We start from the raw sequence: 24,522 nt of genomic DNA, 5'->3' as shown, positions 1-24,522 counted from the left end.
ATGAGTACTACACCTCAGGGTGATGAACTAAGAGTAATTAATTTCAGAAAAAAAGAGAGGTCTGCAAGGACTAAATTGGTCAAGAAGTTAAAATGAGGGTAACAACTGAGATAATCTTGATAAACCGAAATTCATAAGGCTGAGATGAGGAGGTGAAAGGTATCTTTGGCACAACCAAAACTCTGGAAGCATCCAACTGGCAGAATTCTGGGAATGGCAAATAGTGAAATTCAGCTGGGAGCATACTGAATAGAGGATGGCAACAAACAAGAAGGCTGGAGTCAGATTACAAGAAATTTCATTTTTTAGACAACGGTGAATCATCAAAAGATATCTGATCAAAGGAAGATGAACGCAAGCTTTTGGAGTCGAAATAAAGACGAGGAAGAGCAAGTTAGGGTGAGGCTGAAAATGGGGAAAGAAGTTTGTAACACTACCAAATCCCATAGATATGGCAGCAAAAGAAAGGTCCATGGGGTACAATAGATAATAAATGTGTAAATGTATTTTCAGTACTTGCTTGCAAAAACAGGAGATGATAGCCGGGTGCGGTGGCTCACATCTGTAATTCCAGGAGATCAAGACCAGCCTGAGCAACATGGTGAAACCTCATCTCTACACAAAGTAAAAAATAGGCTGGGCACGGTGGCTCATGCCTGTAATCGCAGCACTTTGAGAGGCCAAAGTGGGTGGATCACCTGAGCTCAGGAGTTCAAGACCAGACTGGCCAATATGGTGAAACCCCACCTACTAAAAACACAAAAATTAGCTGGGTGTGGTGGCAGGCGCCTGTAACCCCAGGTACTTGGGAGGCTGAGGCAGGAGAATCGCTTGAACCCAGGAGGCAGATGTTGCAGTGAGCTGAGATTGCACCACTGCACTCTAGCCTGGGCAACAGAGCAAGACTCCATCTCAAAAAAAAAAAAAATAGTAAAAAATAAAAATTAGCCGGGTGTGGTGGTGCACAACTGTAGTCCCAGTCCCAGCTACTCAGGAGGCTGATATGGGAAGATCACTTGAGCCTAGGAGGTGGACGCTGCAATAAGCCATGATCACCAGCCACTGCACTCCAGCCTCGGGAACAGAGCAAGACCCTGTCTCAAACAAAACCAAAAAAAAAAAAAAAGTAAAAACAAAACAAAAATAAAAACAGGATGGCATCATGATGACCATTACTGAGTGAGGTAATGCCAATCCACTGAAGTTAAAGTCAGTAGTTTACCAGTCTCCTAGAATAGCATTTCTCAAACCGAAATCACCTGGGCTTCTGGTTAAAATGTAAATTATGTTTCAGCACATTTAGAGCAGTATTTAGTATTTTTGTTTGTTTTTGAGACAGAGTTTCGCTCTGTCGCCCAGGCTGGAGTGCAGTGGCGCAATCTCGGCTCACTGCAAGCTCCGCCTCCCAGGTTCACGCGATTCTCTCGCCTCAGCCTCCCAAGTAGCTGGGACTACAGGCGCCCACCACCACGCTTGGCTTTTTGTATTTTTAGTAGAGACAGGGTTTCACCGTGTTAGCCAGGATGGTCTTGATCTCCTGACCTCATGATCCGCCCGCCTTGGCCACCCAAAGTGCTGGGATTACAGGTGTGAGGCACCGCGCCTGGCCAGCATTCAGTATTTTTACAATTCTAGCAAGCTCCCAGGTGATGCCAATAATGCTGTTCCACGTACTATATTTTGAACAGCAAGATGGGAAAACCTATCTTTCAGTTTCCCTTTCCAAAAAAGGCAATACTATATTTAATGCATCATGTTTAACCCATTATGGTTTATCCCATGCCTTTAGATATGCTCAAGAAATGCTTTTTAAAGGTATGTTACTACGATTTGCATTAATTAAGGTTGGATGGGTTCCAAAGCTACTATTTTAAAAGTCCTAAATGATTCAAGATTCAGGGAATTCAACATACTAAGAAATGCTTCTACCTGAAAAAAAAAAAAATCAACGTTGCAATGCTATTCTGTAACACTAAAATTTTGTCTTTTTAGTTTTAGGCTGGCAAACTGAAAGATACTATTGCTTCTAGTAATGGAGGCTGAAATGTAAGTACTGAAAGACAACATTTCTTCTTTTCAAAGTCCACATCAGTGAGTTTCACTAAAACCTGGTTGACTTGTCCTTACATTGCATTAAGAACCATAACATGGTCCTTGAAGATAAAGGTTAACAACATATTTTAAATATCCTATAGAAAAACACCTAAATACTACAATTAAACTAACACACTGTCCTTTGTTATAAGACTTCTACACCGAAGGACACCTTTAACTAAAGTATTTTACCATAAACAGAAGTGTCATTTATAAAAATATATTAGTGTAATATATTAAATACACACACTATAAAAGATTGGCTGATCTTAGATACTTGGGATGAAATGTAAGACTTCTAAACTCTGGTGTTTCATTTTTAACCAAATTAATGGCCAGTAACAACCTTTTAGGTAAATTAGCTTCAGTATGTATCATGGTCTAGAGAACAGAAATAGTATCTTTAAATCATAAGTTATTGTTGAAGATCAGATCCAAGTATTTCATTCTAGAAGGAAGAAAACTGAGGCATAGAAGCTAAAAAGCCCAAATTCACACAGCCATCTAGTAGAATGTTAATAAAACGAGGGGAGAATTAATTTTTATATCTATCAATATACAAAGTACAACAATGTTGCAACTACAAAATGTAGTTGAAAGAGTGTCCGGTTCTTTTAACGACTAAGGCCCAGTTACTTTTTTTAAGGGTCTTATAAATCACTGAGATCTAAGAAAGGAAGATCACACATTAACAAAGAAAAGACATCTGCCCCCAAATTTAAGAACTTCATTAAAAAATGCAATCTGAATAGAGAATGACACATATACACCACATACTAGGGATGGGGCTTAGGTGGGGGTGGAGAATGGGATAGGATATAAAGAACAAAGAGAAGACAATGGTAACTCTTCTCAGTAATGTTTCAAGGAATGCTTTTACATATGGAAAAGTGGTTTAAAAAACAACTTTCTTTACCCTCATGAATCATTTTTTTAACTGGTATAATCAGGCATTATATTTGGAGGACTACAAAGCTTTTAAAAATATATAGTATAGAAAGCAGTTGGATGTGCATGTGTTGTACACTCTGTCACAATCAAAAGCAAACTATAGGAACCTTTTTTAGCCACAAAATAGGGAATTTTGTGCTTATTACAAATGCTATAAAATTTACTAGCACAAGTCAAAAAAATCACCAGAGAAGTTCGGCGATATTGGAGACAATGGGTTTTAAATCACAGGCATACATAATTATGCCTAAGTTGACAGATCTGCACTGCAATGCAGAAATGCAAGCAATATTCCAACATCTGCACCAGAAGGCAGAGACTAGACATGATTCCAGAATAAAGGGCTCTTCAGCTCTTACCTGTTACCTGTGCAACAACTGCTTGGGAAATCCTCCGATTGGCAAGAAAGGCTTTGATTTCCTCTTTTATCACACTGCTGTCCCTCCTAACAAAAACAGAAGACAAGACCAACAATGTATGTTGAAGGTAGAAATCCTCATCTTTGCTAAAAGAAAGGTGAAGCAGAGAGGTGGGGAGAACACAGAAAGGACACAAAAATAAAGGGTAAACAGACCAAACTTGTGTGAAAATATGAAATTACAATGAACCAAGAAACACCAAATATTCAAGTCCTAAAACATCACACCATCAGACAGACGCTTTAGTGAAGACCACAATAGATATAAGTCTCATACCAGAGGATGGTTAATCGCATGCTCTGTATAATTCACATTAGGAACAAGGCTGTCATATGGTATATACAAAGTTTCATTACTGGGGAATGAATATATCTTACACAGACAGAAATCCTAGAAAAATAAAGAGCAACAACAACAAATTCAGTTGTGAGCAGATTGTGGGCTCGCATGTTAACTACACAACTGCATGAATAATGTTCACTTAAAAACCTTTAAAATGATTAAGGAGAAAGCAATCATCATTCTCACAACCGTAAAAATGTTAGCCATTTGAAGAAAGGCTTGCCCTTTAACTTCTTTTCCTGTATAAACAAAAAATTTAAAGTGGGATCGGTTGAATATAAAGTTTTAGTATTAAAAAGGCATTTATACATTTTGTATTATATATAAGAATACTTAAAACTACACAATATTCTGTGTCCTTGGGAATACATTATAGACCTCATTTTTCCTCCACTAAAATGCCTGTTACAAATTTTTACTTAAAGACTCAACAAATTCTCAAAAGACCAGACATTCACAAAAATGACAGTGAGTGGCAAGACTTCTGTTTTCCCACCAGAACAAGAATTAATAAACAAAAATTATAGTTAAACCCTTAAAACCAACCAATCTCTCTTTCAATGCTTTATTTTCAAAAGGATTACATAAACAGAGCAGTGGTTTCTGTTCAAGCTCAAAAGTAACATAGAATAGAGGTAACTTCTTATCTAACACAGGGGTCAGCAAATTACTGCCTATGGGCTAATTCTAGCCTGCCACCTATTTTTATACAACCTATGAGCTAAGGATCATTTTCACAGATGGACATTTGCAATAAATTTGACAACAGAAAATGCTAACAATAAACACACACTAAGCAAAATATTATCCCTTCCCCTGCAATTTCATTCTTCTGACCAGTAGGCCTCTATTTTTAAAAACTGTACCCAATTATTATTATTCTGTATTGACTTTTGTGAATAAAAATTTGTGGCTGTTTGTTTTCTGTCTTATATATGTCTCTACATTATATCCCTTTTTTTTTTTTTTTTTTTTTTTTTTGAGACAGAGTCTCACTCTGTTGCCCAGGCTGGAGTGCAGTGGCACAATCTCGGCTCACTGCAAGCTCCACCTCCCGGGTGCAAGCAATTCTCCTGCTTCAGCCACCTGAGTAGCTGGGGTTACAGGCATGCAGCACCACACCTGGCTAATTTTTGTATTTCTAGTAGAGTTGGGGTTTCACCATGTTGGTTGGCCAGGCTGGTCTCGAACTCCTAACCTCAAGTGATCCTCCTGCCTTGGCCTCCCAAAGTGCTGGGAATACAGGCGTGAGCAGTAGCGCCCATCCTACGTCTCTTCATTATATCCTTAAATTTGCCTCTTGGCCAGTCTAAAATTTTTACTATCTAGTCCTTTAGAGAAGAAGTTTGCTGACTCCTGATCTGAGACAAGGATCACGAAACCTTAACAATTGTTTTGTCAAAGAACCACAAACTCTTTCTAGGGGTTCACATCTCTCTGTAGACTATTTGGAGAAACTAAAGTATCCTATCCAAAAACAATGAGTTGTGATTTAACTTGGATGAGGGATTTTAGCTCCCTGATGAGTAGTTGTTACATGCTCTGTTGAAAGGACTCTGTTGTAAGACCATGCTCCCTTTGGGGAATTCTGGAAAAAAACAGAGAGGTCATAGTGGTGTGTTTCCAGTCTGTAGCTCTACAGTATACTGCTGATCTATCAGTTGGAAATCCTAATCAAAAATATTCCTAAAGGAAAAAAATAATCAGCTGCCTAATGCAGTAAAATTTCTCATACTGATCTTAGATTCTGGTTAGATTCTTCCCAAAATGACTGTCTATATTTGAAATATTTCTTTTTTTTTTTTTTTTTTGGAGACAGAGTCTCGCTCAGTCGCCCAGGCTGGAGTGCAGTAGCGCGATCTCGGCTCACTGCAAGCTCTGCCTCCCGGGTTCACGTCATTCTCCTGCCTCAGCCTCCCGAGTAGCTGGGACTACAGGCGCCCGCCATTACGCCCGGCTAATTTTTTTTTTGTATTTTTAGTAGACACAGGGTTTCACCGTGTTAGCCAGGATGGTCTCGATCTCCTGACCTCGTGATCCACCCATCTCAGCCTCCCAAAGTGCTGGGATTACAGGCGTGAGCCACCGCGCACGGCCTGAAATACTTCTTTGAAAAATATGCATTCACATTTTATTTAAAAATTGTGTATATGAAAAAGAAAAAGGTACAAATAAATATATTTAAAAGTCAAAGTAACTGCTGACTAAAATGCAGGTAATGTAGAACAAAAGCTTTCAAATGTGCATCAATAATCAGTGTACAAGAGATAACTTCAGCACTATTTCAATTGGCTTATATAAATAAAACAAATCATTTGGTTTCTTATATAACTATAAAATTAATCTGAAAATTTTTAAATAAAGTATTGCATTTCTATATATAGAATGATCTAGGAAGATGAAGCTGAATTTAAGAGAATATTTATTCAGGTTAAATAAAAAATGTACTTTTGTGGGGGAAAAGAATTAAATGGGTTTTTTGACTACTAATTTACATTGTCATTTAAATCAATTTATTTTAATTAAATTCATCTAGACATTAAATCATACAGAAGAGATAACACTCAATTATTGAAATAGGAAATATCCAGTTTGTAAATTATTCACAGCCTTGCAGCACGATATTATTAAGGACTGCACAAAACAGAAGGAATCCCAAAAATCTGTCAAACAGTAGCAATTCACATTTTTAGATATTTGACAAGTTTCTAAGTGCCGATAATGTTTAAAAACAGAAATAGCCAGGCATGGTGGGTCACACCCGTAATCCCAGGACTTTGGGAGGCTGAGGCGGGCGGATCACTTGAGGTCAGGAGTTCAAGATCAGCCTGGCCAACATGGTGAGACCTCATCTCTACCAAAAATATTTTAAAAATAGCCAGCTGTGGTGGCATACACCTGTAATCCCAGCTACTCAGAAGGCTGAGGCAGGAGAATCCCTTGAACCCCGGAGGCGGAGGTTGCAGTGAGCTGAAAATGTGCCATTGCACTCCAACCTGGGTGACAAAGCGAGACTCCATCTCAAAAAAAAAAAAAAAAAAAGAAAAAAGAAATAAAAAACTCTCACTGCTTTACCAGAGAGCTTTTTCAAAAAGCAAAACAAAAGACTTAAAAGATAAGGTTGTGCATGGGCAAGTCATTTAACAAAGCTGGGCCCTGGCTGTATCATCTGATAAAATAAAAGAATTGGCCAGGTGCAGTGGCTCACTCCTGTAATCCCAGTTACTTGGGAGGCTGAGACAGGAAAATTGCTTGAAACCAGGAGGCGGATGCTGCGGTGAGCCAAGATTGCACCACTGGGCAACAGGTGAGACTCCATCTAACAACAACAACAACAATAAAAAGCATCAATACTCCCTTCACAAGGCTTTTAAAATTTGTCTCCTAGCAATGAAATTAAATATTGTGTGTATATATATGTCTGTAATACATAGAATCAAAAATCCATTGCAAAATTTTTTTTGAAATTGTAAAAATACTAAACATTGACTATTATTTTATGAAACTTCAGAAAGGTTCCCAAGAAAAGAAGAAACAAATGATCTGCTGTAATCACATAAGACCGAAGTAAACATCTGTACCAGGTACTTTAAGGTAGCATTAAAAGAGTTCTATAAGCAAGCAGTGATGTGTCATTTAGTTGGTTTCACTTGGTATTTTCAAAATACTAAACGCATTCTATTTTCATTGTGTCCAATTCTCTTAAGTATTTTTAAAAGTTCCATTCTAGTGGGTTAGCTTTGTTGTTCAAACTTTGACATCACCCCCGTACCTCATTCTCTCTTCATTAAGCCTTCTTTAAGGACCTGCTACTCCTATTGTCCTCATTGTAATCTATGAAATCACCACTTTAGTAGTGTGAAAACTTCATTTACTCTAAATCTAATTCTCTCATCTTCTCCCACCCCTCACTTACTCTCTTCATCTGCAATTTTACATCCTCCTTAAAAAGAAAAAATCCCCTCCTTCCTCTCTTCTCTTATAAAATCTCACACTCTTCAAGATTTCTATGCCTCAAATCTTACAGAATTAAAGTGAACAGCAGGCTGATCTTGTCTTTGATTCCACAGCTTGCTTACTTCAAGATAAGATACCCACCTGATTTGCAACTAACCAATTCAAGTCCATGTCATTGCCTCCTACTCTCTTTTTCAAATCATTGCCATGCTAGATTCATCTGGGTGATTTCCACACCAGGATGAAATTCTTCCTTCCCACTCTCCATTGCCATTATTTTTATAACTTGCTAAACTTTCACTGTTACTTATAGACCTTTCTTAATATCTGGATGAATTCATCAGTAATGCCTGTTTGTGAAATCCCCTTTTACTAAGACACAATTTAACTGTCATCTATTCAAAGACGTTCTCCCTGATCTTCAAAGCTAAAAAAGGTCTCTTCTTGCAATGGCTAACTTTAACATTTCAATACCACTACTCACATGCTAATATATTACATGCTGTTCTGTATTACAGTTGTTCCTAATCTTATCTTATCTCTCCTTCTATCCTGCAAAGTCCTTAGTCCTTCAGCACAAAGATTGTGCCTTATTCATTTATGGGGTTTGGATATAATAGAGCTTAATTTGTTCAACGAATGAACAATTCTGTAGTTGGAGATAAAAGGTTGTAAAAGGGAAAGCCTGATCTAGATAATTTATAAAACAGCTTTAAATTTTTATTCTTAAATAGATTTAAGCTTACCAAAACAGAAAGGAAAATAATTATTTATAGTAGTTAGAAATGACATTGCTTCCTTTTCTAGAACAAAGAATAATTAAAGACCACCTGTTTTAAAAATGATATGCTTTAAGATCTTCCATATTTTCATAGTTAATATACACTGCACATTCTTTAGGATCTCTTAAAGGTAATCATCTATCTGAAAGACTTTCAGAGATGAAGCAACACCTGCCAAGACAGACTATTTCACACTTGGAAAAATACAATGATGTACAAATTTCTTTCATGTTTGAATAAAACCTATTCCCATACGTTTTCTCCTATGGAGACAAAGTATAACTTTAAATTTTAAAAAATCGCTCAAAAATAAAAGTTACTAAATATGTATCAATAACATAGTAACTGGATATCATGACCATTTTGTCTTATCTACAGAACATGCACATCCTACTTAAGCAAGTAAAATACTTAGCCTATAGATAACCAACTTAGAATAAAGCCTCAGTTTTATACAAAATACTAACATATCATAAAATTTAGTACATGGGTGGTTAAGAATAATGTCCTTAGAGTATGGCATTATTAATAAATTCTGATAAGCCTCATTTATTTCATAATATGTACATAAAACACACATTAGTATCTATATGCTATTATATTAGCAGATATGTATACATACATACCCCTACACATATATTTATATATTAATAGATGCATTTTTAAACATTAAAACGTAAAATAGGTCTTTATTTTTGGCTTTAAAGTCCTTCCTAAAATGTTATATTCAACGATCTGTTAAATTCATATCGTAGTTTACCTTTTTTTCAACCTTAACTCAAAAATGAAAAAAGTGAAAATTACTTTCTCATTGTTTCTTAATGAGTTGATAAGGTATACAATTATAACTTGAGGTGTACAATTATAACTTGATGAAGTTCTACAAAAAAATCTCCATTATGAGCTGGGCGCGGTGGCTCATGCCTGTAATCCCAGCACTTTGCGAGGCCGAGGTGGGCGGATCACTTGAGGTCAGAAGTTCGAGATCAGCCTGGTCAACATGGTGAAATTCCGTCTCTACTTAAAATACAAAAATTAGCCGGGGGTGGTGGTGCACGCTGTAATCCCAGCTACTAGGGAGACTGAGACATGAGAGTCGCTTGAACCCAGGAGGCGGATGTTGCAGTGAGCCAAGATTGCACCACTGCACTCCAGCCTGGGTGACAGAGCAAGACTGTCTCAAAAAAACAAAACAAAACAAAAAACAAAAATTCCATTATGTATCTCGAAATTATTAGGAGTGAAGTTTGTGAAGTCAATGAATTACAAGATTTTTAAAACTACATCTTGGTATGAGTTGAGGAACGTGAACAAGCAAGAGGTGAAGCACACAGGTAGAAAAGGAAACAGGAAAGCACTCAGGTACCCAGGCTCCCCCACCAGACACCACCACTTCCAACGGGCTATAATATCACCATAGCATCTAGTGATCAGCAAGGGCAGTATATTCCTAAAAGGGCACAGAATACTCAGAAAGATCCACTGCTCAAAATATTTCTCTAACATTCCACTAAATAAAAATTCATGTGGTAAGTGATTGTTTTGAAGCAGCAAATATCATGGGGGAGGGTGATGTGAAGCCCATTAAGGCAATTCATATTTTGTCTTATGTTAATTAACCACCTTTCCTAAAATCTTATTAAAACCTACAGACATGAAAAATTTATTTGGAGAGGCAATGTACACCAGTGACATATCGATAATAAAGACATAATTTAGGCTCTGCCACTTAATATTGAAGTTCTCTTGGGCAAAGTATTTAATTTTTGTGAATCCAGTTTCTCTGATCAACCTCACATCATGGTTTTAATGATTATAAGTGACAATGTCATCCAATAAACTTTCCCACTGATCCAAGGATTGTTATTATCTACAACCTGAGAAGCATGAGAGGGGGACAAAATGAAGGAAAGCAGGAGTGCAGCAGTGGGTGAGGGTGCAATGGCAGAAAACCAGAGAGATCTAGAAGGGCCACTGAGACCCCGAGATGATCAGGAGAACCCAAAGGGGCAGTTCTAACAAAGAAGCAGAGAAATGGAAAAAGATAAAGTGTCCTGATTATGCGACAAGTGGTAGTACATAAATACTGATAACAAAGTATAAACCTGTATATATACAGGATTTAACTACAAATCCCAGTCATTGCTAAATAGGTTTTCATTTATTTTGAGCATATATTTGAATTTAAACATTATGCCAGCCTATGAGTTAAAAGTCAAGTTTTTAGATCTTTATTATTCCAGACAATCTTCTAGAGACTTTTACTAATGAGTTTTCCCATACTTCTTGTTAGTCTTACACACATTTAAGAATTAACTGTTATGTCAAAAGCTTATCAAAACTGATGAACAGCAACACCACCGAAAAAAACAGGTTGGCATCCTTTTTAAATTGTTGATATCCTCTCTACTCAGAATAATTAAAAGCTAATCTTGTTATGTTTCAATGAGCGAAGTAACTTTTACTTGCCCAAATTGTTCTCCCTCTTAATCTTAACAACATTAAATTCAAAAGCCACACCTGAACTTTGGTCACCTACTTTAACACATGAAAAAGAATTCAAAGCCAAACTGATCTCTTATATTTTTAACTTTAAAAAAAAATTAGCTGGGCATGGTGGCACACGCCTGCAGTCCCAGCTACTCGGGAGGCTAAAGCAGGAGAATCACTTCAGCCCAGGAGGCGGAGGTTGCAGTGAGCCGAGAAAGCACCACTGCACTTCAGCCTAGGCGACAGAGCAAGACTCCGTCTCAAAAAACCAAACAAAACAAAACAATGACTTGTAACTGTAACTGCTGTATCAAATTATTCATTACAGGTACTGATATTATACTTCATTTATATTGTACCTGGAATCCAGATAAAATAGTTGATTTAGCACAGAATTTCATATAATAAAGTTGTACCTAAAAATAAATTCAGGACAGTTTGGGTATCTCAACACTGTGGTACTATTGGACAGATCTTCCATGTGGCAATATCATTATGTGTCACTATTATTCCATCTTGAAGTTTAAAAATCTTTAGGAAGAATTATAATGATACTTATAGGTACTATTTTTATTTCTGACAAATTCCTGTTACAGTTTCTTTCATAATCTACCGTAACTAATTTATCTGCAGGCTCTTTCCCTTCTACTGTAGTGGAAATCTACTGAAAACAATACCTTTATCATCTCTATTCCTAGAGGAGTTTTTACAAAACTCCTCAATTCCAACAAAAGTAAATAAACTAGTATGGAACTCAAAGTCTCCCAAAACCTGTATTGTCTCCTAATATATTATTCTTATTACATTGTCTTACCCATCAGTAATTTTTATCAGACTGAAGACATGCCTTGCCTTTTCTACCCTTTACTATTCCCTTAATTTTAAATAAAGTTCCTGTATTTTAAAAACAAATGCTGTTCTTTACCATTTAGGTCAAGGTCACCCATTCATTAAACATATTAGGCCCTTAACATGTGCTAGGGAAAGTTCCAGATCCTGGAAGCACAATAATGGAAAACACATGGTGTTACCCTCAAAGTGTCCCAGGGTCCATTGTGAAGCCTTTCCTAATTATCTCTGTTGACAGTGGATTTCTTGTGGGCCGGGTACAGTGGCTCATGCCTGTAATCCCAGCACTTTGGGAGGCCAAGGCGGGTGGATCACCTGAGATCAGGAGTTTGAGACCAGCCTGATCAACATGGAAAAACCCTGTCTCTACTAAAAATACAAAATAGCTCAGCATGGTGGTGCATGCCTGTAACCCCAGCTACACGGGAGGCTGAGACAGAAGAATCGCTTGAACCTGGGAGGCGGAGTTTGTGGCGAGCCGAGATCACGCCATTGCACTCCAGCCTGGGCATACAGAGCAAGACTCCGTCTCAAAAAAAAAAAAAAAAAAAACAGATTTCTTTTCTCAGTGTTTAAAACTGTAAGTTCTTACACTTATAAAAGACAGTGTGTGTGTGTGTGTGTGTGTGTGTGTGTCATCTATTGCTAAAATTAGAACCTATATAATAGACACCCTAAATTATTTTCTTGATTGGAATGTTGAAGAGAAAAATTAAGAGTGTATATATTCTGATCAAGATAAAATTATCCCTCAGAAAAAGTACTTACAACAGATTTTTAAGGATTAGAATGTGTCTGTTAGTCAGAAATTAGCTATTAGAGTCATAGAGAAGATTAGTGTTTGATAAACAGAATGGAAAAGGCTTATTAAGCAGCAAAGAGAAAGGGCTGAAGTAAAGAAGAGAAAATTTAAATTAAAAACATAAAGCTTGAACTTTCTTTCTTTCATCTCCAAAGGTGGGAGAAGGAAGTTACAGTTCTTATAGCTAAGTAGCTGAAACACAGCATACTACTTAAAAACAATCTAAGAATACAGACGTTTTTAGGGACTCTGAATAAGCAAAGTCACTAACCTCATTAATTCTTCCACTTTATCATCTACATCTAGGTCCTCTTCTGAGGCTTCAAAACTGTATGACCTCTGACCCATGCTGTTTGCATGGTAGCGAGTTGGTGACATCTTTCCATTGGATGTAGATAATCGCTCATTATTCTCCCTCCCATTTTGATTGGTAGTGCAAGGCTGTGGGGACGTATCATAACTGTTGCTAGGTGATGGGGACATTCCCGAATGCTGCGTCTGTGTGGAAGCTGTAGCTGTAGAGGAAGATGCTGGGACATTGTTGGTACTATTCCCATATGAACTTCCTCCATAGCTGGACCTTCTTCCAAACTTGTCACTATGCTCTTGATCAAGACGGTCCAAAGTTTCCAAGGCATGGAGAATTTCATGTTTAGTCATTCCAGTACGCCGAAGTCGCTGAAGCAGATCTATCTGCTCTATGGTAAATCTGGGTTCATCTGTATAATGAGACATGGTTTCCAGCAAACTAAAAAAAAAAAAAAAAAAAAAGATAAAAAGAAGTCTCTTTATTGACAGAGCACATATTATACCAAAGCACATATTATAGAGAATATGTGCTACCAAAGCACATATTATAGAGAATGCTCAGAAGATGCAATATTTCTACATAAGCTTCTTTATTGAAAATGAAGGTATGTCCCATGCTAGAATGATTGTGCCATGGCAAATGGATTGGTACAGATACTAAATGTATTAGTAGGTGAACATAGGTGTAACATAAAACCTGATTTCATATAGCATACAATTTACATTTTCTTCAATTTTGGTAAATATCAGAACCAAAATTTTAGTTATGTAAATAATATCAAAACAACAGATTAGGTACATGGATTGCATTAAGCCCAGGCTATGTGATAACTCAGAAGTGTTTTGCCCATCTCAAGTGTATTACTCTACATTACAGTATTAATGGAAAATTACTGAAAAAAATAGTTTGTATTATATTATTTACCAAATATTAGCTAAACAGACCTAGGAATTCTCTACAACCTCACTTAGTGAAAACAAATGATTTGCTAAGCTAAGTCCAAGCAAATGCTAATAACCAGCAAAAATATTTAAGTGGAAAACAGAGGTACATTAAAAAAAAAATAAGCACCATTTCATTCACCAGTTTTTCATCTCTGGTAATGCATTCTCTCTTAATAGCTACCCTGAGAAATAGATCTTTCGTGGTTGTAGCCAAACAATGCTATTCATTTTTCTTAGGAAATTACTTTTACATGTTTCCTTTAACTAGCACAAGATACTGCAGCACATCAGAAAATGTTTTCTTCGGGTGAATAACAATATTAAGAGAGTAGTCAAATACTGTAAAAATTCTCACTGCTTGAATTCCTTTGTTGTTGTTGTTCTTGTTTTGGATATGGAGTTTCACTCTTGTCACCCAGGCTGGAGTGCAGTGGCGCAGTCTTGGCTCACTGCAACCTCCACCTCCTAGGTTCAAGCGATTCTCCTGCCTCAACCTCCTGAGTAGCTGGGATTACAGGTACCTGCCACCAAGCCTGGATACTTTTATATTTTTAGTAGAGATGGGGTTTCAACATGTTGGCCAGGCTGGTCTCAAACTCCTGACCTCAGTTGATTTGTCCGCCTCAGCCTCCCAAAGTGCTGGGATTACAGGTGTGAGCCACCATGCTCGGCCTTGAATTCCTTTCTTATAAGACCTGACTTTCCCATTCAAGATTTTTTAAAGTTGTAATCTCTTTTATTTTGATATTTATTGTTCTAGTGCCAAATATAATGCACGGCATGCAGTAGGCTCTCAATAAGTGTTTGCAGATGGAAACAGATGTCAAGAAATTTCTTCATCTTTCTCAAACAAACATCTGCTCTGGGCCAGTGCCCTATAGCTACTGAAGTTCTCACTGTTTCTTTGTCCTTCTACACGAAAACTTTATTAACAGTCACTTCTAGGCAGGAACTGAGTACGAGTTTCACATAACATAATCTCATCCAATTCTCACAGCAACTCTCTGTGGTAGATGTTCTTTATTCCTTTCATTTTATGTTGATGGATTTATTGTTGAGGAAACTAAAGCTCAGTGTAGTTTTGTACTTTACAAAAAATCTGAGTAAATAGTAGGAAAAAGATTTAAGCCTAGATCTTACTGACTCCAAAAGCACACATCATTCTCCTTTACAATACATTGCAGGACTTAACTGGAAACATATAATTTGGGACACAGGCTATTCTACTCCTTTAAGTCTCATTTAAAGCCATTTAGATAAAACTACTCTAATTACTGATGAACCTAGGGGTACTAGTAATAGTTTTCTACATTTAAAATCCTTGCTCCATCTAGAATTTTTATTGACTTAACAAGTAGAAAAAATTGGGGCTTTATTTCATTCCAAGTGGACAGCTAGATGTCATACGTTTTTATTGAATATCTGTCTTCTCCTCCGATGTGAAATGCTGCCTTTATCATATACACAATTTCCATATGAATCTGCATTACCTTTGGATCGTCTATTCCATTTCACTGATTGTTTTATCTTTCAAATCCTTTCAAAAATAAGTAGGGAAAAATCTAGAACTGTAGATGAAATCTCCCTAGTTTTTAAAACAAGCTCATTAAAATAAAACAAAACCAAACACACACATTCTGTGGACCTAAACATGTTGCAGGCCATTTGTGCCCATGGCCCACAGTATCTGCTCTACACCTACAAATGTTACCGTCTGATTTCTTCCAATACTCACTTGTAACAAGTTAGCCATCATTTTAAAAAGGCCTATTTTCATGATTATTATATTCTTTCTTGATGGCCTATGTTACCCCACAATATTTTGTAATGAAAAAAATTAAACATAAACATTATTATTTTCCCTTGAAAATGAAGTAGACCTGTTTGTTGCTATTTTCAGTCTTCATGTTATCAAAGTATTTCATAAAGTGATCTTACTTTAGATCACTTCAATAACTGTTTTATTATATGGACAAAAATCCCCATTCATAGTATTTTCCTATAGTATTCATATCAGAGTAGTTAGTTATCTGTATACAGTTCTTCAAACCATTCCTTGTATAGAGCAGCACTCTGTATTAGCATAAAACAAAAGTAAATTATACGAATTTCACTTATTACTGAAAAGTATCCATCCTAACACTTGAATTAGAATTGTCAAAACTAAAGATTTCACAGCATATGAAACAATCTAATATTTCGTGTCATTTCAGATTCATTGACTATTAGAACCACTTTTATTCCAAGTCATAAAAGGAGAAACAATAGGCCACCTATTTACTTTGTCTGCCTAGAACACCTCATTGTTTCCAAGCATATGTTCTTGGGCTATCACTTGTAATACCCCACCTTCTGGCCAGTGGGGTGAGCACACAAGAAAGCCAAACCTTGCTCTCCCCATAATTTTCTAGTCAGACAAGGGGAAAGATGAACAGTCACCATAACTGTGTTCAGTTGCAGGAAGATATTAGTCTGGTAAATTCCTCATTATACAGAAGCAGCTAGTTCATGGGAGGATGAAGCAGACATACCAAGAAACGTAGAACAGAGCAATGGACAAAGCTCTGCAGTGCTCACATCCCTTGTTCCAATAATCCCTAAGCCCCTGACACATCCCTGCTCTTCTTGCTGTTTTGTTTCATCAGAGAATACATTTCCCTTTATGTATCACCTTGTTCAAATTAGATGTCTGTGCCCTGCACTGAGAGTTCCCTAATGCAAACATAACCTAAAGCAAAATGATCCACAAATGCTAGAATGATCATTCATATGATCACTACAAAGCAAAATGATTAAGAGCATAACAAACAGGATCAAAGCATGCATGTGACACTGAAGATACAATATTTTACTGAGAAAACGCTGGGACTAGAAGCTCTCCTGGATATTGAGAATAATGTTCTGATGTGTATTAATATAAACAAAGGCATATACTCTGGCATTTCACAATCTTCTCATAATTTACCTAGTTTAAGCATATAATCACGAATTTATGGCAGTAAATGACCTACAAAGGTCATCTAAGTCCATGATACCAGGAATTCTTTTATAACAGAAAAAGATAACATGTAAGAATTGATTTTCTTATGCACAAGGATTGTTCAGAGGATAAGGAACATCTTTCACTTTAAATTACTAATCTGAATGCAGACTCAGGCCAACAATAATTGAAAATGATGTGAGAAGAATTTCAACAATGTAGTAACAGACAATGTTTAAGGCATAAAAGAACAATTAAATTCAGGAATTATGGCTCAGTTCATAAACTGATATTCTAAGAAAATATCATACCATAAGACCATAATAATAACTTTTCACAATACATTTTATCCTGACTTGAATATGTACCTAAACCCTTCTTGGATAAGGCATGATGTCCAGAATATACTTTCATAAGCTAAATTCTACAAACATGTAGAGCAAAGAAGATTAAAGCACTCACAAATAATTAATCTTGAAATCACAGAGGTAAAAAGGACATACTACCTTACTTGTAAAGCACCAACAGTAAAATTTTATTAAATAACAGCCTTTTCTTCAGCTCAATTCTGCTGTCTTTATTTTTATTATCTAGAATGACTAGGCAAAATAGGTTAGTTTTGTTTTGCATACATGATATTTACTGCATGCTAATTTAACACACTCTAAAGTCAATCACAATATTTTTATGAGAGAGAGAACTCTCCATCCTCTCAGGAATGTCACCTCATGTCAAACTGCAAATGTGAGTTACTGTCACAACTACTGGATTTCAAAATACATATACACTCAAGAGCTTAACAGACACTTTGGGAGCTTAGGCTGTGGCAGGGCTACTCTCTGTCAGTAGCTTCTCCAAAACCAGAGAGCTCAGGCTGCAACAGGCCTCAAAGCTTTTACACCTTGCAGGCCAGCATTTTCTAGCACTGAGGGGCCTTCTTTGTGGTCTCGGATCTCAGCTATGGTGGTCAAGCCAGCCTCTCCCAAGAACTGCTAATATAAAGGTACACCTCCACCTTTAGCCTTCACTTGAACACAGAGGCCTCCTTTCATCATAATTGAGCAAAGACACTTTAATAGCTTTGGAACACACTCATAATGTGGTTAATGTACCTCATCTATTGAGTGTATTCCTTGTGAAGTCTGTCCATGTTACTCTCCCCATCTTTAAGTACTGTGAACCCAAGAAAAAATTCTCTTTGTATGGCAATAAACAATGTGATTCATGAAATCATACTTTGATCATCTTATTTCTACCATATGTGACAAAAATCCAAGTACAAACATGCACATTTATAGAGGGAGATATAAATTAGGTGTGGAATGAGAAAACTGGAGACCATTTAGACAAAAATCATTCATTTAAGTAACATTTATTGAGTGCCTACTATGTAACAGATCCTGTGCAAGGCACAGAGGACACAACAAGGAACAAATCAGGCAAAAATTCATGGCTTCATGATGCTTACATTCATTTTAGTAACTATTAGACATCTTACTATTTTCAACAGCCATTAGACATCTTAACTCTCCTGAATGCATAGCCATCTATCTCAGAAACTTCTAGGCTTTGAGCAGTTAAAAATAATAAGTAATTTTATATTCAATTTAAAATTAATGTCAAAATTCAAAGTGGAAAATAGAAATGGTAAAAGAGAAGACTGACAGATTGAAAATAGCCATTAGCAAATAAATTTTTTTAAAAAGTGGGGAGGGAAACTAAGGCCCAAAGAGCTGAAGTGCCTTCCCAAGGATATAGCTACTTAGCAGAAAGTCAGGCTATAGTTCACATCTTCTAGGTCTGTTCCAGAAACTTTTTACTATATCATAGAATCTACTGGGGTGGGGGGTGGGGGGGGGAACTATAACGAAAAGCCTAAATAATAAGGAAAATCTCTCTTAATGTCTACTTACTGTATTACAGAACTGTCAACCAAAACGGAAGGAATTTAAGCAAAGTGGAGACTCCATCAAATTTTAGAAAATACTTATGCTAAAGGCACTCTGCATTCGACTCTAAAGATGCACTTAATGAGCTAATAGATACTCTGTCTTCTCTAATATCTGAAATTCCCGTAATACTTTTATTCAAAGGCCTATTTAATATGAACTGGTGGTTATAGTTCATATCCTAGCACAAAAACACTCTCAACATAATACCACTATCTCAATTTGTATTTTCTGCCTGACTCCAAAGAAAGGCTAGCACATTAGCTAATAGGCTTAACTACATTATCATGACCCTAGCAGGTAAAGGAAAATGGTTAAGGTGCTAGGAGTTTTTACACAAAAGGCAACATGAAGGTGTATGCTTCCAGTAGTCTGCTTGTCACAAGGAATCTAATACTAGCTCTCTTCAACTGCTAGTCATCTATCTCGGATGCTTCTAAGCTTTAAGCAGTTAAAAATAAGTAATTTTATATTCAATTTAAAATTAATGTTAAAATTCAAAGTTGAAAACAGAAATGGTAAGAGAAGGCTGATAGATTTAAAAATTCATTTCTCACCACATGATCATGACACTTATTCACCTTAATGTCAAATAGGTATACCATTTGATTCATTCTCTAAAAAAATCTTTTCAACTCTACAAACATCTGTTGTCAAATCTGGATCATAATCATAATGACATCTTAACTTTACTAAAATGATTGTGAAGATAAAAATTAAAAAGGACTTGATACTTACACCACTGGAAAGGAACTGAGCATAATTTACATGAGGCGGATCAATATCCTTTCCAGAGATGATCTGCTTTATCTACCATTCTGTAGAACAAAGATAGAAAATTGAGAAATATTTATGTTAATCAAGTGCTGAATAAAAATTTTAATTATATAACTTATGGATATCAGAAGTTAACACTAGCTAATCATGTTAAATATTATATCTTCTGATTTGCATTCTACTGCTTTATTCACCATACACTTTGATCCCTTTCAATTCAGACACAGATCTTCACAAAAAATGGTATCTACTATTCATTGTTTAGAAGCTAAAGATCATGAAGACAACTTATTAGCTGGTTAAAACCATAGTTACAGAGGCACTGATTTCCATTAACTCTAAGATTATAAATTAGACAAAAGTTAAAAATGTTGATGTCAAAAACTCTCACATTAAAATACACTTTCAGTACTGAATTATATTAAGCATGGCCAAAGTGTCCAACAATGACTAATGATATATGCAAAATGTACAAGGTAAACTTAGAAATCTTTCATATTTGTATATTCTTAATTGTAGCATTAATGAAGTTCCTGTTGTAGATAATTTTCTTGCTGACTTAAAAACAGGCCAGGCGCGGTGGCTCATGCCTGTAATCCCAGCACTTTGGGAGGCCAAGGCGGGTGGATCACCTGAAGTCAGGAGTTCGAGACCAGCCTGGCCAACATGGCGAAACCCCAACTGTATTAAAAATACAAAATTAGCCGGGCATGGTGGCACATGCCTGTAATCCCAGCTACTTGGGAAGCTGAGGCAGGAGAATCACTTGAACCTGGGAGGCGGCGGTTGCAGTGAACCGAGATCGCACCATTACACTCTAGCCTGGGCCACAAACACATTTTTCACTACCTGCTCAAATTCAGTTAAAATATACGAGGCACCTGCTTGCCCTGGCATAGACACAGGAACCGAATATGAGTAAGATATGGTCCCAGCAGTAGAGGAGCTTAGGAGCTCATTAAATGGGGGAGGTGGGAAGAATAGAGACTAGGGACAAAAATTATAGACACGTCCTCTCAAATAAAAAGTATAATAAAAAAAAAGACTAAAAATACAACGTTTATATGAGTAACAATCCAGAAACTAATTTAGGTTAGAAAGAACTAGGAAGATTTCTTACAGTGAAATCTGGCTGTTATTTGAGGATTAGAATAAGACTTCCACAACATCAAGATGTAGAGGGAGGTGAGAATCAGTGGAGGAAAGATTCCAGGAAGAGGGAACAGTGAAAAGAAATTATGAGATTTATTTAGGGAATTAGTAGGCTTGTGTTGCTGGCCTATAACACAGTATGTGTGAGGAGTAGATGATCTAGAAGGGGATCCTGACCTTTATTCTGTAATCATGAGAACCATGCAGCATGTTTACATGTAGCATGTTTAGCATGTAGCATGCACCATGAATACAGAAAAAAGGTCAGGATCCCCTTCTAGAGGGGATCCTTTGACAACTTCCATGCTAGGAAGTTATCATCAAAGACCCTCATTTCACAGAGAGGAAAAGAGATTAAGTCACTGATACAAATTTATGTAACCATAAGACACTGAATTATGTCAGTTATATTTCAGACATAAATAGGCTTAAAATATTCTATAAAAAAAGGAATGTTCTAAAAACAGAAGACCAAGCAAACAAGATGTTATGAATTCTCTCAATTTCATAAAGCTCTTCTGGCAGAGGAGACAGATTATTTTTTTCTAATTGACAGATGTTTTCAAGTTATTTTAAAAACAGATCAGGAACTAAATAAAAATGGGTATTAAGATCACATCCACACTGAGTGCAATGGCTCACACCTGTAATCCCAGCTACTTAGGAGGTTGAGGCAGGAGAATCGCTTGAGGCCAGGAGTTCAAGGCTAGTTTGGGCAACACAATGAGTCCCTGTCTCAAAAAAAAAAGAAAGAAAGAAAAAAAAAAAAAACTAAAATCACACTCATTCGAATGCCTATTATTTTAAAAAATAAACATAAAATAACAACTGTGGCAATAATGTGGAAACAATGGAATCCTTGTATATTGCTGGCTGAAATGCAAAATGGTGAAGCCACTATGGAAAACAGTATGGCAGTTCCTCAAAAAACTAAATACAGAATTACCATATGATCCAGCGATTCCACTTTTGGATATCTATCCAAAAGAAGTGGAATCAGGCTGTGTTCACAGCAGCATTATTCACAAAAGCCAAATGTGGGAATAACCCAAATGTTCACTGGCAGATAAATGGATAAATGAAATGTGATATATATACAAACAACGGAATATTGTCCCAGCCTTTAAAAGGAAGGAAACTCTGACACAAAAACATGAATGAAACTTGAAGACATGATGCTAAGTGAAACAACCCAATCACAAAAGGTCAAATATTATATGATTCCATTTACATGAGGTACCTAGAGTAGTCAAATTCATAGAGACAGAAAGTAGAATGGTGGGTAAAACGGGCAAGGAATAATGAGAAGTTATTATTTAAGGGTACAGAGTTTCAATCTGTGAGGATGAAAATGTTCTGGAAATGGATGGTGGTGACTGCTGTATACTGTATGTATTTAATGCCACTGAACTATATACGTTAAAATGGTAGATTTTATGTTATGCATATTTCAACACAATAAAAAAGTAGTACATTATAATAAAAACTTTATATTAAAAAGCATTAGGGATATAAATTTATGGATGCTGGATCACATTCAAGCACCTGGCCATAGAAAACAAGAAACCTATAAAAGAAAAAGAGAGGCCAGGCCTGGTAGCTCACGCCTGTAATTCCAGCACTTTGGGAGGCCAAGGCAGACAGATCATGAGGTCAAGAAATCAAGACCATCCTGGCCAACATGGTGAAACCCCGTCTCTACTAAAAACACAAAAATTAGTTGGGCGTGGTGGCATGCACCTGTAGTCCCAGCTACTCAGGAGTCTGAGGCAGGAGAATCACTTGAACCCGAGAGGCAGAGGTTGCAGTGAGCCAAGATCACGCCACTGCACTCCAGCCTGGCAACAGAGCAAGCTCCATCTCCAAAAAAAAAAAAAAAAAAAAAAAAAAAGAAAAAGTATACGATTATAAAATATACAGTTTATGACCAAGATATAACAGTTACAAAGACCAAATAACATGAGAGGTAATAAAGCAAAAATCTTAACTTTAATAATTTTGTTTTTAAAAGTATAAACATGAGTTATTTCAGTATACCTTTTAGAATGAACAAATATAGTTGGAGAAAGTTTAAAAAACAGAAATTTGATATATTATCAATAAACATAATTTTAAAGATAAGAAGATACTTTGTAAACCTTCTAACAAAGAAGTTTTTTGTTCCCTATGTCCATTACCATAATTGATCACAAACGTGGTAAAACAAAAGGTTTAATTTCATATATATAATTCAAACAATCTAGGGAAAAATGTACAAAAATAACTACATATAAACTACAAGATAATCATAAATAACCTTCGGATCAAAGAAGAAACCACAAAAGAAATTATGATCCTTGCCCACACCTATGTCCTGAATGGTATTGCCTAGGTTTTCTTGTAGGATTTTAATGGTTTTAGGTCTAACATTTAAGTCTTTAATCCATCTTGAATTAATTTTTCTATAAGGTGTAAGGAAGGGATCCAGTTTCAGCTTTCTACATATGGCTAGCCAGTTTTCCCAGCACCATTTATTAAATAGGGAATCCTTTCCCCATTTCTTGTTTTTGTCAGCTTTGTCAAAGATCAGATAGTTGTAGATATGTGGCATTATTTCTGAGGGCTCTGTTCTGTTCCATTGATCTATATCTCTGTTTTGGTACCAGTACCATGCTCTTTTGGTTACTGTAGCCTTGTAGTATAGTTTGAAGTCAGGTAGCATGATGCCTCCAGCTTTGTTCTTTTGGCTTAGGATTGACTTGGCGATGCGGGCTCTTTTTTGGTTCCATATGAACTTTAAAGTAGTTTTTTCCAATTCTGTGAAGAAAGTCATTGGTAGCTTGATGGGGATGGCATTGAATCTATAAATTACCTTGGGCAGTAGGGCAATTTTCATGATATTGATTCTTCCAACCCATGAGCATGGAATGTTCTTCCATTTGTTTGTATCCTCTTTGATTTCATTGAGCAGTGGTTTGTAGTTCTCCTTGAAGAGGTCCTTCACATCCCTTGTAAGTTGGATTCCTAGGGATTTTATTCTCTTTGAAGCAATTGTGAATGGGAGTTCACTCATGATTTCGCTCTCTGTTTGTCTGTTATTGGTGTAAAAGAATGCAATGGCAACAAAAGCCAAAATTGACAAATGGGATCTAATTAAACTAAAGAACTTCTGCACAGCAAAAGAAACTACCATCAGAATGAACAGACAACCCACAGAATGGGAGAAAATTTTTGCAACCTACTCATCTGACAAAGGGCTAATATCCAGAATCTACAATGAACTCAAACAAATTTACAAGAAAAAAACAAACAACCCCATCAAAAAGTGGGCAAAGGACATGAACAGACACTTCTCAAAAGAAGACATTTATGCAGCCAAAAAACACATGAAGAAATGCTCCTCATCACTGGCCATCAGAGAAATGCAAATCAAAACCACAGTGAGATACCATCTCACACCAGTTAGAATGGCCATCATTAAAAAATCAGGAAACAACAGGTGCTGGAGAGGATGTGGAGAAATAGGAACACTTTTACACTGTTGGTGGGACTGTAAACTAGTTCAACCATTGTGGAAGTCAGTGTGGCGATTCCTCAGGGATCTAGAACTAGAAATACCATTTGACCCAGCCATCCTATTACTGGGTATATACCCAAAGGACTATAAATCATGCTGCTATAATGACACATGCACACGTATGTTTATTGCAGCACTATTCACAATGGCAAAGAGTTGGAACCAACC

The 24,522-nt window shown here is 36.5% G+C and overlaps 1 protein-coding gene across 23 annotated transcripts in view; it reads right to left on the bottom strand.

The window, feature by feature from the left end:
- The window catches only part of HMBOX1 (homeobox containing 1), a 188,864-nt gene that overhangs the window by 83,995 nt on the left and 80,347 nt on the right, over window positions 1-24,522 (bottom strand). For all 23 annotated transcript variants that reach the window (XM_055295858.2, XM_063610871.1, XM_063610877.1 and 20 more), the window contains 3 exons: window positions 19,608-19,687; window positions 12,958-13,434; window positions 3,405-3,490 (listed from right to left, as the gene is read on the bottom strand). In XM_055295858.2, coding sequence (XP_055151833.1) covers window positions 3,405-3,490; window positions 12,958-13,434; window positions 19,608-19,630 — 586 coding nt within the window. In that variant the 5' untranslated portion in view covers window positions 19,631-19,687. The remainder of the gene's footprint in view (window positions 1-3,404; window positions 3,491-12,957; window positions 13,435-19,607; window positions 19,688-24,522) is intronic.

This window comes from Symphalangus syndactylus, chromosome 10 (assembly GCF_028878055.3).
Source record: "Symphalangus syndactylus isolate Jambi chromosome 10, NHGRI_mSymSyn1-v2.1_pri, whole genome shotgun sequence".
NCBI classification, from domain to species: Eukaryota; Metazoa; Chordata; class Mammalia; order Primates; family Hylobatidae; genus Symphalangus; species Symphalangus syndactylus.
This window is presented reverse-complemented; position numbering and strand designations above follow the sequence as displayed.